Source organism: Erythrolamprus reginae, chromosome 1, assembly GCF_031021105.1.
Source record: "Erythrolamprus reginae isolate rEryReg1 chromosome 1, rEryReg1.hap1, whole genome shotgun sequence".
In the NCBI taxonomy this organism is placed as follows: Eukaryota; Metazoa; Chordata; class Lepidosauria; order Squamata; family Dipsadidae; genus Erythrolamprus; species Erythrolamprus reginae.
Window position 1 is genome coordinate 284,828,321 of NC_091950.1, and position 14,692 is coordinate 284,843,012.

Here is a 14,692-nt window from a genome sequence, read left to right on the forward strand (position 1 = left end):
AAGGGAGGGAGGGAGGGAAGAAGGTGGGAAGGAGAAAGAAAAGAAGAAATAGAGGAAGGGAAGGTAAAAGAGAGAAAGAAAAAGAGCAAGAAAGAAAGCTGCAAGCACCCCCCCGAGCCCCCAGGCCGGCTGCAACCTTTTAAAACACGCGCGCCGCTTCGCAGCTGTCTCCTGAAGCCGAACGCGGAAGTTAGCGTTTGGCTTCAGGAGACAGCTCCTTGGCGCTTGTATCTCGAATTTGGGCTTGTAAGTAGAACAAAAATATCTCTCCCCTCCCAGCTCTTATCTCGAGTTGCTCTTAAGTAGAGCAGCTCTTATGTCGGGGTTCCACTGTACCACGGTTTTTCAAAAATATTAATTAAAAAATACTTTGCTGTTTTCTCCCCTATACCATGGTTTTTCCTCTCCGATGACATCATACATCATCGCCAAACTTTCATCCGCCTTTAATAAATATTTTTTTTAATAAACTTTAATAAATAAACATGGTGAGTAATAATCTAAATGGTTGCTAAGGGAATGAGAAATTGCAGTTTAGGGGTTAAAGTGTTAAGGGAAGGCTTGTGATACTGTTCATAGCCAAAATAGTGTATTTACTTCCGCATCTCTACTTCGCGGAAATTTGACTTTCGCGGGCGGTCTCGGAACGCATCCCCCGCGAAAATCGAGGGAACACTGTATGTATGTATATGTGTGTGTGTGTGTGTGTGTGTGTGTATTTATTTATTTATTCTTCTATGCCACCCAGTCCCGAATGGACTGCCACTCAGACACTATACTTTTCTGCCCACACCGAAAAAAAATTAGAGGGAATTGGTCAGGAGGTCAGGAAATGGCTCTTTAACCACTTTGTATGTGGGAGATCAGACAGGACATCACCCATGGTAGTTTTCAACGCACATCCCATAATGTTCCATAAGATACATGCTAGGATTGCACCACCAACTGAGGATTACTTGTTGAAATAACTAATCTCTCAATGGGAAAGTAGTTTTACTGGAGTAAAAAAAATAACTAAAGGAAGAGAGCAAGTCTGCTGCTGTTAGTGTTGATTCCTTTGAATAGTTGTTTTTAAAAATGACAGCAGAAAACCCTTCTCTTCCCCCATTCTCTGGTGGAAGCAACCGAGGGCACTGAGGCCTCCTCTCCTCTTTGAGGCAAGCAAAGCCTGCAGGGAGACAAACCCCATTGCTGTCAGATTTCCAATTCCAGAGTGACATCCTATGGAGCTGAAGAAGTAGCAGAAGGTTCTGCCTCCAGTAATTGAAAACCAAAGGAGTTTCCCATCCTGCCTCTTTCCCAGCGGTGAAATCTACTTACCTTCCCTACCGGTTCAGAAGTGCCACTCCCACACATGCTTTTTCACCCTCTGCGCATGTGCAGAAGGCTTTGCTCATGCACAGAGGGTTAAAAAAAGAAAATGGCGGCGTCTGGGCGGGCAGGTGGGTGGTTCAAAATGAAAAAAAGGAACATTAAGCAGGCAAAAAACTATAAATATACATAAACAAAACTCTGCATCATCTAGGATCCTGTCTTGTAAGTAGAATTGTCAACTCCATCAAAACCAATTCTGAAGAATGCCCCCCCCCCAAAAAAATATATATAAGTATTTTGACATACTTATATTTGCCTCGATATACATGCATGGACAATAGTCACTGACCAGGCATGTATTTTGATCAAGGACAAAATCAGGACAAAAATATTAAATATTAATTAAACTAACAATTATAACTGATTGCCTATAAAGGTATCCAACTGTTAACATATATCATAAAATATATTAACATACATATACTGTATTACTATTTACTGCTATAGCCTTATTTATATTAATTACTATAACTATATTTTTAGAAATTATAATATAATTTATATTAATTACTATAACTATCACATACGCTTCTAACTCACACTCAAAACACCAACATATTGATAGGGAAAAGGAAAAAAGTTAAGAGTCCTTATCCTGTAATAAGTCATATTGGATGTTATGGATTTTATCCCCAGAGAAGTATACATAAACCTGAAAGTAAGATAACAAAACAGTATCTTAAGAAGATCAGGAATTTCAAAGGCAAATTATATAAGAATCTTACCTGTACCAAGGATAAATAAAATTTTCTAGTACTAGCTCAACATCTGCAAAAAAATAAAATTAAGGTGTATATAATAGCCAACAATAATACTGAGCACATATAAATATGCAAGAACACTAGGCAGATAATATTTTTCACTCTGAGCTTTGTACTTCAAGTTGCTTGTTCATAATAAATGAGATAATCAAGGACATGGTATGCAACTGAAGGACATATTCAATAGCATACAAAGGCTACCTGAATCTATGTTCATACCGGTAGTTATAGATTCAAGAGTACAATTAGGTAAATTCTTGCATGCAGATTAAAAGACACTTGCATAATAGCACTTGGATCTTCTAATTAATTAATTTAATTAGTTAATTAGTTAATTTAATTAGTTAATTTATTGATTGATTTATTAATCAATTAATTTATTGATTGATTTATTAATTTATTTATTAGATTTATATGCCGTCCCTCTCCGTAGACTCGGGGCGGCTCAAAACAGCAATAGAACAATTCATAACAAATCTAATAATTTAAATGCTGTTATGTTATCAGCAGCCAGAAAGGATTAACTACCCTACCAGGGTAGTAACTGCAAAAATAATGAAAACTATTGTTCGTCTTGGGATTTAGAAAATACGACAGCAATGTTTATGTTTTAAGCATTTTTATAGCAATTGGTACTGCTGCAATAAAAAACAAAATTCTGGTTCCAAAAATGAGTAATATGAATTATCTATAACTGATGACGCTAGACAATTACCTCTGATAAAGAAGCATCAACTTTAGAAGGAACTTTCAAGCCCAGCCATGGCTGATAATCTTCTAACAGAGATGTAGGTCTATAGAAACAACAAAAATATTCCATTCATCACCATTAAGATATGAAAATATAATTACTGGTACCCCCCCTTGAAATATTTTAACTCACCCATGTCTAGTACACTTGATATCTTCACATATAGCACAACTGCCATTCTGGGAAGATTGTTCTTGCAATTTTAACTGCTAAAAGGAAATCATACAAGGAAATTCATTGTATAGAATACTAGTAAAATTTATTTATTTATTATTTATTAATTGGATTTGCATGCCACCCCTCTCCGAGGACTCGGGGCGGCTCACAACATATCAAAGAAAACATGATAATACATCTAGATCCAATTAATATAATTTTTAAAAAAGCTAAAAGTTCTAATATTATTAAAAACATTCATTACCATTCACGCCGTGAAAACACACTAAAAATTACTATGCATTTCAAGGTGTTTTTTGGCAACAAAACCGATCATGCTTTGTCAGTTGTGGAAGTGAGGGAATGCAATTACTGATAGTCCTCAACTTATGACAGTTCACTTAGTGACCATTCGAAGTCACAACAGCACTGAAAAAAAGTTGTAACTTTTTTCCATTTTCCATACTTATGACCATCGCAGCATCCTCAGTGTCGTGTGATTTACATTCAGATGCTTGACAACTGCTTCACTTTTATGACGGGGTTGCAGTGTCCCAGGGTCATGTGATCACCTTTTATGACCTTCTGAGAAGTAAAGTCGATGGGAAACCAGATTCCCTTAGCAACTGGATTGCTAATTTAAGAAGTGCAGGGATTAATTTAACAAATGTGAGAAAATCTGTAGAATTAGTTAAAACTCACTTGACCAATTTCTCGCCTTACACAAGATCCTTAAGACCTATCTATGTCGCCAGGCATGGGATAACTAGTGTATCCCCCCCCCGCTCTGACCATTGAAAGTTATGTGTGGTTATGATTGTGTAGTATTGATTGTTTTTAAGGTAATGGGTTTTAGTTACAGTTTTTAATTATTAGATTTGTATCTGTATTGTTTCATTGTTGTTGTGAGCCGCCCCGAGTCTTCAGAGAGGGTCAGCATACAAGTCTAATAAATAATAATAATTATTATTAATTAATAATAATAATAATAATAATAATTATTATTATTATTATTATTATTATTATTTAACAACAAACTTTTGGGCTCTGTTGTGGTTGTAAGTTGAGGACTACCTGTACAGTACGGAAAAAATAGAAATTATTCCCTTGGCATAAATATATTTTGACAGACATCAGTTCAATTAATTCACACATTTCTTCTTCTCTTCCGCCTTCCCTTTCTCCCCAATAATCCTTATTAGCTCCTACTGAAAGACTGACTTTCCCATCAAGCCCACCAAATCAGGGAAATAGGAATAGATTACGGTACCTAATCTTACCTTGGGTAAGCGGCTGCAAGCGAAATCTTTTGAAAGTTCCCTTTTTTTTAACGCTAGAGTCAGTTCAGGGTTTATTTAGCTAAAGCAGCAGTAGTATCAAACCTTTGCTGAAAATACAGGTAGCCCTCGACTTACAACCATTTGTTGAGTGACAGTTTGAAGTTACAATGGCATTGGGGGAAAAAGGACTTTTTTTTTTTACACTTATGACTCCTGCCGCTCCTGGTGCACTGCGCACGCAGCTTCGGGTCTCTGGCGTGCGTGCGTGGTGGGATTTTGCTTCTGAGCATGCACAGGAAGCAAAATCTTATGAAGGGATTTGTGCGCATGAGGATGTGTGCGCATGGGCAGAAGCAAAAAATGGGCTAAATCTCACATGCATGTGCATCTCTTTGCAAGATTTTGCTCCCTGTGCATGCGCAGAAGCAAATTCTCACCTGGCCGCATGCACGTGCATGCCAGAGACTTTGAAGCTGCACATGCAGCTCCAGTTTTACTACCGGAGCAGCATCCTCATCCATACCTGTAGGAACCCGTAACTGGTCCCATGTTTAAAATTCAGGCGCTTGGCAACCAGCATGTCATTTTATAAGGATCTCAGGATCATGTGGTCACCTCTTGCGACCTTCTGACAAGCAAAGTCAATGAGGAAGCCAGATTCACTTAACAGTAACTATTAAGTTTGCTGCAGTTAATAACAATTTAACAATTGCGGCAAGAAAGGTTTTCAAATGGGAAAAGCCACCTCCCAAAAACTGTCTTGCTTAGAAACATAAATTTGGGAGCTCACTTATAGTCGTAAGTCAGGGATACCTGTAAGTAGAAAAATACAAATTGCCTTAGAATCTCCCTCTTTCATTACAACTTCAAGACATTTCTCCAGTATCATAAACATGCCAGTACTACTCTCATAATGCCTACTTCTGAAGACTGTGGGTTTTTTTAATATGCATGTTTCATAGCAATGATCTAAAAATATGGAAAGCAAAATAAGGATGAACAATGTCTTCCCATCCACGCTTCCAAAATATTAGCTCACTACTAGGTAATATATTTAGTATTTATGCAGTGAACTCAACAAGATAATTCTTTATTTGTTATGAATACATCCTACCCAGTAAGTTCAATAAAACTCTATCAGGTAATTTTATTGATTCAAGAACAATCTTACAATCGATTTTCTGAGAATGGTAAAAGAATGAAAACTTTTTAAAAATGCCATTAAACTTATGGGTTAAATGAAACTAACTTTATTAATCCACAATGGCAAAATGAATTTCCTATTCCCACTATAAATCTCTACATATAGAATCGAAATTTGTCAAAGGAAAGCAAAGGAAATGTTTCAAAACATATAAGGGTGCAAAAGAAAAGTAAAAGAATAAGTTTATTTAGCACAACCTTAATACAATAACAAGTTTATTGCTACAACTTTATTCTTCCTTTTAGATCAAGTATATATTTAATTTGCTTCACAGCAACTAAAAGTAATTACCAATGAATAGATCTAAAATGCCAGCTCCTCATGTAACATTTAGAAATGGTAAAGCATGCAGGTAACATAAACAATATTTAATTATTGACCATAAAAAATATCAAAAGTACACTGACAAAATCATATATTACCTTGGATTTTTGTTTTATTGTAAACAGAATATTTGGTAAGAGGGTATCTGGTCCTAAGTAACAATAGAATGTTACAAATCCCGCCACAAAAGACCAGAAGATCATTAAGATGTGACGATACCTCAAAAGTAAAGAGAAAAATTACAATCCAATAGAAAGCACAAAATAACATAGCTCTGCCTCCAACTCTGGAATATTATATTCAATATCTACATGCCCGATGTATAATTACATATCTATCAAAACAGTCATCCTGCATGGTATGTACTTCAGAAATAGCATACTCAAGCCCAATAGGCCAATTCACAGAATGTTTTATTAATATTTTAAAGAAAAAATGTTATTTTGATGTCCAGATTCGCTCTGGATAGTGAGATGGGGGGCTTATAAATTTCATAAATAAGTAAAAATACTGTAGTTAGGAATATGTAAACATCATATATCAAGGAAGGAAGAGAGGAAGGGAGACAACCAAAGCCCAACTTTTTTTTAATGTACAGTATGTCCTCAGTGTAAGAGTTCCAAAATGGATACAAATACTTTATTAAAATATGAATTTGTCTTGGCTTTTTAAAAAAAGCTGACAATTTTATGGGTTAGAGGAAAGAAGGTCTTGACGCTTTAGTTTCATTTCAGCAATTTAAAGGGTAATCTCTTTACAATAACTAAAAACCAACTATTGGGATCATATTCCAATGGAATCAGTTAAGTCCTTTGCACCTGGCACTTACTCTTAATCCTTTCCTACTATTTCAGAATGGAAAAAATTTCCACATATACAAACCCACAAAAAACCCTGGTTATGCATCCCTATTTCTATAATTCCAAAGTGGTTGTTGCTCCAGGTTCAGAAAACAAAGCCATTTAAGACAAGGGACAATGACAGGAAGCATTAACCAGGCATTTTTGCTAATTGTATAAACACAAGTGTACTGTTTCATCCTGCCTTGGAGACTATTATGCCTCAGAACAACAGTTTACTTAAAAATATATATTTTAGCGATGCTTCCAAGTCTCACAGGTCTGATACTATTCCTTGACTGGCTCTTTCCAGATTCTAACAATGTACTTGTTATCTGAATTTTGTTTCATTTTGAATACAGTATGACAGTTTATAAGATTTCCTCAACCTGACATTAACAGATGTGATAAACAATACCTCCTGTTAAGTCTTATAAAACATCTACACTGTAAATACATATTAAAATTCATAGTGGAGGAGTTGATATCCATTGTTCTAAACAACTTCCTCAGATCTCTGAACAATTCATACTGTCCTCTCTTTCCTAAAAGGAAGTTTTGAAGCTGAACTCAAAAGAAAACCAGTTTTGCTTATACAGTACTGGAACAATTATAAATTCCTTGTTGAAAACAAAATGCTCTTGTTTACAAGTGGATTATGTACAGAGACACAAAAAGTGAAATTAGCTAGACTCCTTTAGAAAGTTGGGAAGAAGAAAAACAAAACATTCATGTTTATGCTAAAAGGAAGGGCATCAACATATGGTAAGAAATTAGCAAAGTTGGATAACTGAGAGGGATTGGTGAAATCAATGTGTGCTATGCTTGAGTTACACCTATAGTACTGTAACCTGAATGGCTGGGGGAAGGAAAAACAATCCCGCTGTGTATCTAATCGTATTAGTATGCACTCCTTACTTGGCCAGGGCTTCTCATGGGTGAGCCAGAGCCCCGTGGGAATCCCATTTTGAGGCGGGCAAAATTAATAATAATAATAATTATTATTATTATTTATTAGATTTGTATGCCACCCCTCTCCGAAGACTTGGGGCGGCATACAAATGAGAACCCAGATTGTTGGGGACAGTAAGCTGATTCTGTAAACTTCTCAGAGTGGGCTGTAAAAGCACTATGAAGCGGTATATAAGTGCAATTGCTAGTGCTATTCAAATAGAAAAAAAATAAGCAACCCCAACCCACTTGCAACAGTAAAGTAGGACATTACCAAAACTGGTTCTGAGTTTTATTCCTCAGTTTGCCAGAGCAAGTCCTACAGTTCCACAACATTTGATAACTCTGTGGTATACGTGGTGGTGGGAATAAAGTTTATAAAAATAACACCTGTCTTTCTTCTCCAATCCAATGCAATTATTTCCTTGGAGGGGGGCGGGGGCTGTCACACAAATCCAGTGACTTTTAGGAGATCGCAGGGCTACATTACTTTGAGAACCCCTGGATGACCGATATAGTTACCGAGGAATCCCAGTCATGTCAAAAGGCATTCCCACTCTTTGCCTCTCTTTTTAGAAAGCATCACATCGTCCCCCTTCTTCACAGCCTATCAAAAGTATCATTTTCCTTCTCGGGTCATATATCCTCTTCCATCGCCCCGCAGGGAGAAGCTGAGCCAGCAACCCATGTAACGAAGTCCAAGCCTTCTCGCTCATATCGGCCAGGACCCGGACCCGGACCCAGGCGGGGCTTCTCTCCTTACCGGCTGAGCAGGAGCGTTGCCACACCGAACCCCAAAAGGATGCAGCAAAACAAAGGGTACTGGCGACAGGTCTCGCGCAGAACGTCCACCCGGCGCGCGCGCTGGCACAGCCTCTCCAGGGCCGCGCGTGCCCACCTCATCCTGGAGGATGGGGGGGGAGACTGCGCCCCCGGCTTCGGCTTGACCCGAGGATCCCCAGGCGCTCCGTAGCACACTCGGAGGGACCGAAAGCCCCTGGCTTCCGGTTTCCAACACGCGACTCCTTCGCATCACGTGACAGAGGGCTTAGACCAATGGCATCGTTTCTCCAAGGCGGAAGGTAATCCTCGCCGGCCCCCGAAGCCGTCCTACGCTTACTTTCCCACCCGGGTTCCCTTAGTTGGCGTCAATACACCGGCTGATGGAAAGGAGTTCTTTCCTTTTGATTTCTTCTCGCGATCTCTCGAGTCCCCAAAATCTATCGACTAAAAGAGCAGGGGATGAGGAGGCACTTCCGCCCTTACCGTGACTCTTTTGGTTGCCCTTTAGCCTGGAGGAAATAAAAGCCCATTTAAAATGGCGGCATTAATCCTCCCCGAAAACGCCAGGAACGGCGAATGGCTCGCGTTCAGTTGGACGGAAGCCTTGAAACTATAAACGCTGGAGCCCTACCCCCCCCCCCCAAAAGAGATGGCCGGGCTTGATTGCAGCATATCTTGCCCACAAAGTCATAGCGGTAAAGGATGACAGGTGGTTGTCAATTTGGGCACCAGACGTCGTTGAATTTAAAATTCCTATATCCGTTGGTTTCCAGCTGGAATGGCAAATATTGAAGGACGCTAGGAGTTTTACCACTTCAGCAATCCCAGTATAACTCCTGTTCATCACCTCCGATGCAAAACCAGTTGGGACACCAGAAATTGTAGGCTCATTAAATTATGTTATCGAGATGCAGAGCAGGCTTGGTTATTGACGCTTCTTCATAAAGGGCTTGTGCATTTTCTGTCCAATTAAGAGTTTTACTGAGTCGCTGTCAATTTTAAGCTGGACTCTATTGGATGAATTCTGATAAAAACGAGCGTGACAATCCTGCAAGCCACTTATTCTTTCCTGACTATAATGGGAGGAGACAACTGCTGTATTTTAAACCAGTTTTATCATGCACATCCAGGACTCATCCCAATATTAGAAGATAAAGGGAACACTCAAATAACATATCCTAGATCTTCTCATTGAATATTTCATTTGCACAACAGCATGTAAAATTACCTTCTCTATGGGGAACTCCATTTATTAATTGTTATAAATGCTTAAAGTGTAACGCTCCTTTGAGGTATTAAAATGTATTTGAAACTTTGAGTTTATTTTAAAGTTTAAGTAACTGTATTATATTGAAAGGTGGTTTTATGTCACATACCTATGGGATGTATTCCTTTATTAATGTCATCCATAATGATAACTATTATTGTGCAAGTCAAAACTCATAAAATTTACTCGCAGGAATAGCTTATTTGATAAACCTAATTTGGTTGCTATGTATGCAATGTGACCTGTATCATTAAGTAGAAGTTTAAAAAAATCTTAACGCTTTTGTTTTGTAGCATGAAAAAGCATAGTACTCATAATCATGCCATATTCCCACAATATAACCCATGAGTCAGGATGTTTAAAACCAAAACTAACTTAAAATACTGTTGTTTCCTTATCTTTAGACATTTTCTTTCAGAAAATTGATAAAGTTATTATAAACATTTTGTACTTCGGCTTACAATGAAATAGTCAATATCCAACAATAATTAAAAGTAGTTTTAGAATTAAACTACTATGCATAAATGCAAACTATACAAAATGGGCACTCTCAAATAGAAAATACTGTATGAATTTCATTTGAAGTCTTTTAAAAAACCTAATGCAAGTCTGGTTATTCTTGACACAACCATCCAAATGTCTGTATATGTAATTTTCTCATATACCGTGTCCCAGCCTGTAATCCCCTTACAAATAAGTGCTTTGGTACTGGCATAGAATTCTTGATTCCTTTTGAAATACAGTGGATTATTAAAGCAGCTGCAATCAAGATACAGTACTCCTATATTAATATTCTATGTATGTTTTTTCTATTGCTAGGCTAACCTATATAGATCACATTTAGAAACTGCCAATCTCCTTTACAGAACATTTTTGGGTGGTGTATGTGTAGGCATAAAAATACAAAAGCTCTATATAATTATGCTTTACATCTCCACAATTATGTGCTCCTCTATGGGCACATAGAGGCCTTTCCAAAATGTCAGGAAATGGAACTCTCTCCTCACTTCTGGGGGCAGAACATTTTGCAGGGCAACTTGCATCATTTTACCCCCAATTTCTGTATCTGTGAATTCATTGACATTTCCAAATTGAATGTGAGTAGTGTGCTAGGCAGAATACTGCCAAATTTTCGTTCTTCCCATCTTTTGTCTGCAGATGGGATAAAATAGAAGAATTCCTTCCATTTAATTTTATCTCACCTGTTTTTAACTCACATATACCGAAATGTTACCTACTTACCTCCATTGCTTATGCACTTCTTCAGAGTAGCAGACAATCATACTAACATATCCCTATTCTAGAAGGGTGTGTGAATATTAGGATTAAATATATATGGCATTGTTTTAACTTTATGTTTCTTAGTGTTGAAATGCATGGCATGTACTATTCCAAGAATTCAAAGTCTTTCCAGAGGGGAAGTAGTATACACTTCAAATAACATTTTGAAATTTTGTTATTAAAAGTATTAATGTATAATTTTTTTCCACTGGAATACTGTGGCATAACACAACTATAGTACATACAATGTCACAGGATTGTTTCTTTTGCAGCAATTAAATCCAACAAAACTCATTGCTTGATTAAATGTAGAATCCAACTAGTCATTCACATTTAACTTATAAGCAAATACTGATTCTAATCTCAAAAATAAATTGTACAACTGTAAGCAATTTACAACTACTGTATTTCATTTTTAAGGAATATCCTTTTTTTGGAATCATCATTTGAGTTTAATTTCCAATGTGTACTTCTTTCACTTTTTACTGTAATAAAGTATACTTAACATCATCCCTATTTATTTCATAGAATGTAATTTTTTATGAAGGACTATCAAAAATATATGCATACTTTTTTACAGTTTTCTTTAAAAGTCGCATATCAAAGAGCAGAGAGAATTTCAGGTTACCTTTATGTAGCGGATATTTCTGAGTTAATGACTTCTTGTCAGAATATTCTATAAAATTGGCTTAAATTGTGTTTAATTTTTGATGATCATGCCAATACAGAGCAAGCTATTCAAATAGTTGCAATTGTCTTCTTTCAGGATTTTTTTTAAGCTCCCCCATCTAGTTTTTAAGGGATTTTCCATTTCAGCCAAGCTTAGTTATATACTACATGTGGTATAGGAGTATTTTTTACAGTATAAACTATCACATTTAGTTTACTCACTTCTTATATTCACTATTGTTTGCAAACATGGTTGCTTATCAAGTTCACTTTAGTTCAGCTATACACTATGTAATATAGACTGTAAAGTCTGGAATAATTGCTTTAAACATGGCTTCCAAGAAATACTAATTTTCATTAAAATAGACTAGTTCCAATCCTTGATCTTCTATAAGCTGCAATAGTAACTTGCAATTACTCAATTCTGGAACACAAATACCTTCATTAATATATAAGCTAACACAGAATTGATACCTCCAATATTTCTGCTGTACTACAACAGTAAACCTCTGTCTTAATATAACGACAGGATGTGTGATTTTTCGTAAGCATCAGATCCTGATAACTTCAATAAATGTTGATGTGGTCTGAAACATTGACATCCGTCATGATCAATTCAATGTTATCTAAAATCATATATCTATATATCCATTAGTGAAAACTTATTTCCTTTGCATATTCAACTTAGAAAATTTTTAAAATTAACATTTTCTCTTAAAAGATCAATCTTTCCACAATACAAGTTTCCACATGCATTAAACTGTTAAAAAAACTGCACCAATGTCAGAACAGTGCAAATAATGTTTAATTGTAAAAGTCAGAATGGCTTGAATTCATAATTATTCGAGAACACTGTCAAGATTCTGTTACTTATTACTCACCATTGCTTACAAACTCTACAAATAAATCAATTCCAGTCGACAGGTATCCTATAGCCCACCTTCTCTTGCGGACATGTGATTACAATTTCAGCTTTCATATTATTGTAAATTTTCATTTTTCATTGGCATCAATATTTGTTCTGAATAAATAATCATTTAATACCCCCCACATCAAAATCAATTATGTTTGAAAACTTTTAAGAAGTTTGTTTTTCAGCAATGGGAGGGATTTGGAAGATCCAAGATGGTTTTCCCTCTTTCTAAAATTCCTACGAAGAATCAGGTCAGATTTGGCATGAACACCTTGACAGTGCTCTTCATTAAACCATGACAGTAAAGATGCCAGTTGGCACTACAACCTCATTGAAGGGAGCATTTCAACCTCCTTGGCACTGGGATTGCCAATACCAAGGATTACAATGAAATCAAAATTTAAGGCTACATTTAGCAAACCTAAATTCCATAAACCTCATCCTATCAAGTTTAAGATTTTAGAAGCTGATGCAACACTCATATTTCTTTTTCAAATATGGAAAGTAGAACTTTACCATGGGCAGCATATGAAACTGTGGCAATAGGTGTTTCATTAAGCAATTACTTTTTACCATCAGCCACTTAGCTTTTCTCTTAACTAGCAAGGCACATTTACATATTCCCATGAATACTTGACAAATTTTAAATTACACTTTATGTCCCAGCTATCCCAGTAATTGACATACAATATACTAAAATGGTTTATTAATATAACAAAAATTCAATTAATGTGAGAGACAGACTACTGGAAATGACTATTCTAAAAATGTAAATACAAGTAAACATACGGAAATGTGTGCGCACGAGTTTTTAAACCAGAAGATTTCTGCACTAACACACATTTATATTAATGACACATAAAAAAAATAAAAACTTTATTACAAAAATAAGTTACACTTGCCTCCAGCTTACAGTATAAAACAATTTTATTTGCAGGAATGCAAAATGATTGTTTGCAATGAGCAATTTAACATATGACATCTATTTTTTTTTTTTTTTTTTTCATTTACTGGGGAACTGGTGTGTATAAAACCTTAATTCGGTGTCTCAGATCTTATTGTGGTGCCTACAGGTAAGTAACAACTGCAGTATCCCTTTGGGGAAGGTATAACAAAAGCTCTTTCTGTGAAGTCCGTATTAGATCATAGTATCTTACCTATGCATAGTTGGACTTGATAGAACTTTTTGGAAGAGTGATTCAATAGAGGATGCTTCACCACTTAACACTCACTGTCATCAAGGTGCTTTAGAAAATTAAAACATAGCACAAATGATTGTATTCTACTCTACAGATTATCATGATCTGCATAAAGAGAAAATGGAAAGCTGATCTGCTTGTTTTTACAGCAATCAGCAGTAAGAAATGCACTAATGAGAAAACATACCTTTACCTAAAAAGCTAAACTACAGCCATATACTATTTTCTATGATTTATGAAAAACTTCAAAATATCCAAATGTCAGGCTTCACTGTACAGTTGTCAGTTTTAGTCTGACCTTTTATAAAGGGACACTGCAGTATTTAGTACAAGTTGCTGATGCACTTTTTTTAAACATTTGATGTCTTACAAAAAGTAACATCTTGCTAAACTATTATACATCCAAATAACTACAATATCTGAAGAAGCAAGGCTGCTTTTTCAGCCACAAAATACGACAAAAACAAGGCTTGTTATGATGGACAGGAGGGAAATTTTTACAAAGCCTCTGAAATTAAAGGCAACTTAGAATGTTACATTTGGTATATATTTTACCCTCTTGTCAAAATTAAACAAGCCTTGATTTTATCTACAAAGATTTTCTATGTACAGTACAGATAGGGTATAGTTCAATCCTCTGCTACTGAGGTAGTTAACCAACCCTTTAAAAAAAAGGTTCTGAAAAGAACCACTATCTGGAATGCCTGACCAACCAGCTTTGATGATTACACCTGAAACCGCTGTTATCTGAATACATTTCAAAGTGATTACCATATAGACAACCATGATTAACCTTGATGAGCAGAAATAAGAGTTAAGGATACCAGTGATGGTATTCATCTAATATCACTGCAATAAAATGTTCAGAGCAGTAAGAGAATACCACTTCAGGGATCCAACTTTAAAAACAACAGGGAAATTCTACTTTAAGTAGACAGGT

General features: G+C 36.2%; 2 protein-coding genes across 10 annotated transcripts in view; both read right to left on the minus strand.

Moving 5' to 3' along the window:
• The window catches only part of SNX14 (sorting nexin 14), a 45,949-nt gene extending 41,106 nt beyond the window's left edge, over positions 1 to 4,843 (minus strand). The window contains exons 1-4 of the mRNA XM_070764544.1: positions 4,760 to 4,843; positions 3,019 to 3,095; positions 2,851 to 2,867; positions 2,100 to 2,142 (exon numbers count right to left, since the gene is read on the minus strand). Coding sequence (XP_070620645.1) covers positions 2,100 to 2,142; positions 2,851 to 2,867; positions 3,019 to 3,095; positions 4,760 to 4,843 — 221 coding nt within the window. The remainder of the gene's footprint in view (positions 1 to 2,099; positions 2,143 to 2,850; positions 2,868 to 3,018; positions 3,096 to 4,759) is intronic.
• A 7,584-nt stretch (positions 4,844 to 12,427) lies between these two features.
• The window catches only part of SYNCRIP (synaptotagmin binding cytoplasmic RNA interacting protein), a 23,744-nt gene continuing 21,479 nt past the window's right edge, over positions 12,428 to 14,692 (minus strand). For 7 of the 9 annotated variants that reach the window (XM_070733163.1, XM_070733162.1, XM_070733160.1 and 4 more), the window contains one exon: positions 12,428 to 14,692. This exon is cut by the window's right edge. The gene's annotated coding sequence lies outside the window, so the exon portion shown is untranslated. The other 2 variants (XM_070733161.1, XM_070733167.1) reach the window with 1 other exon arrangement.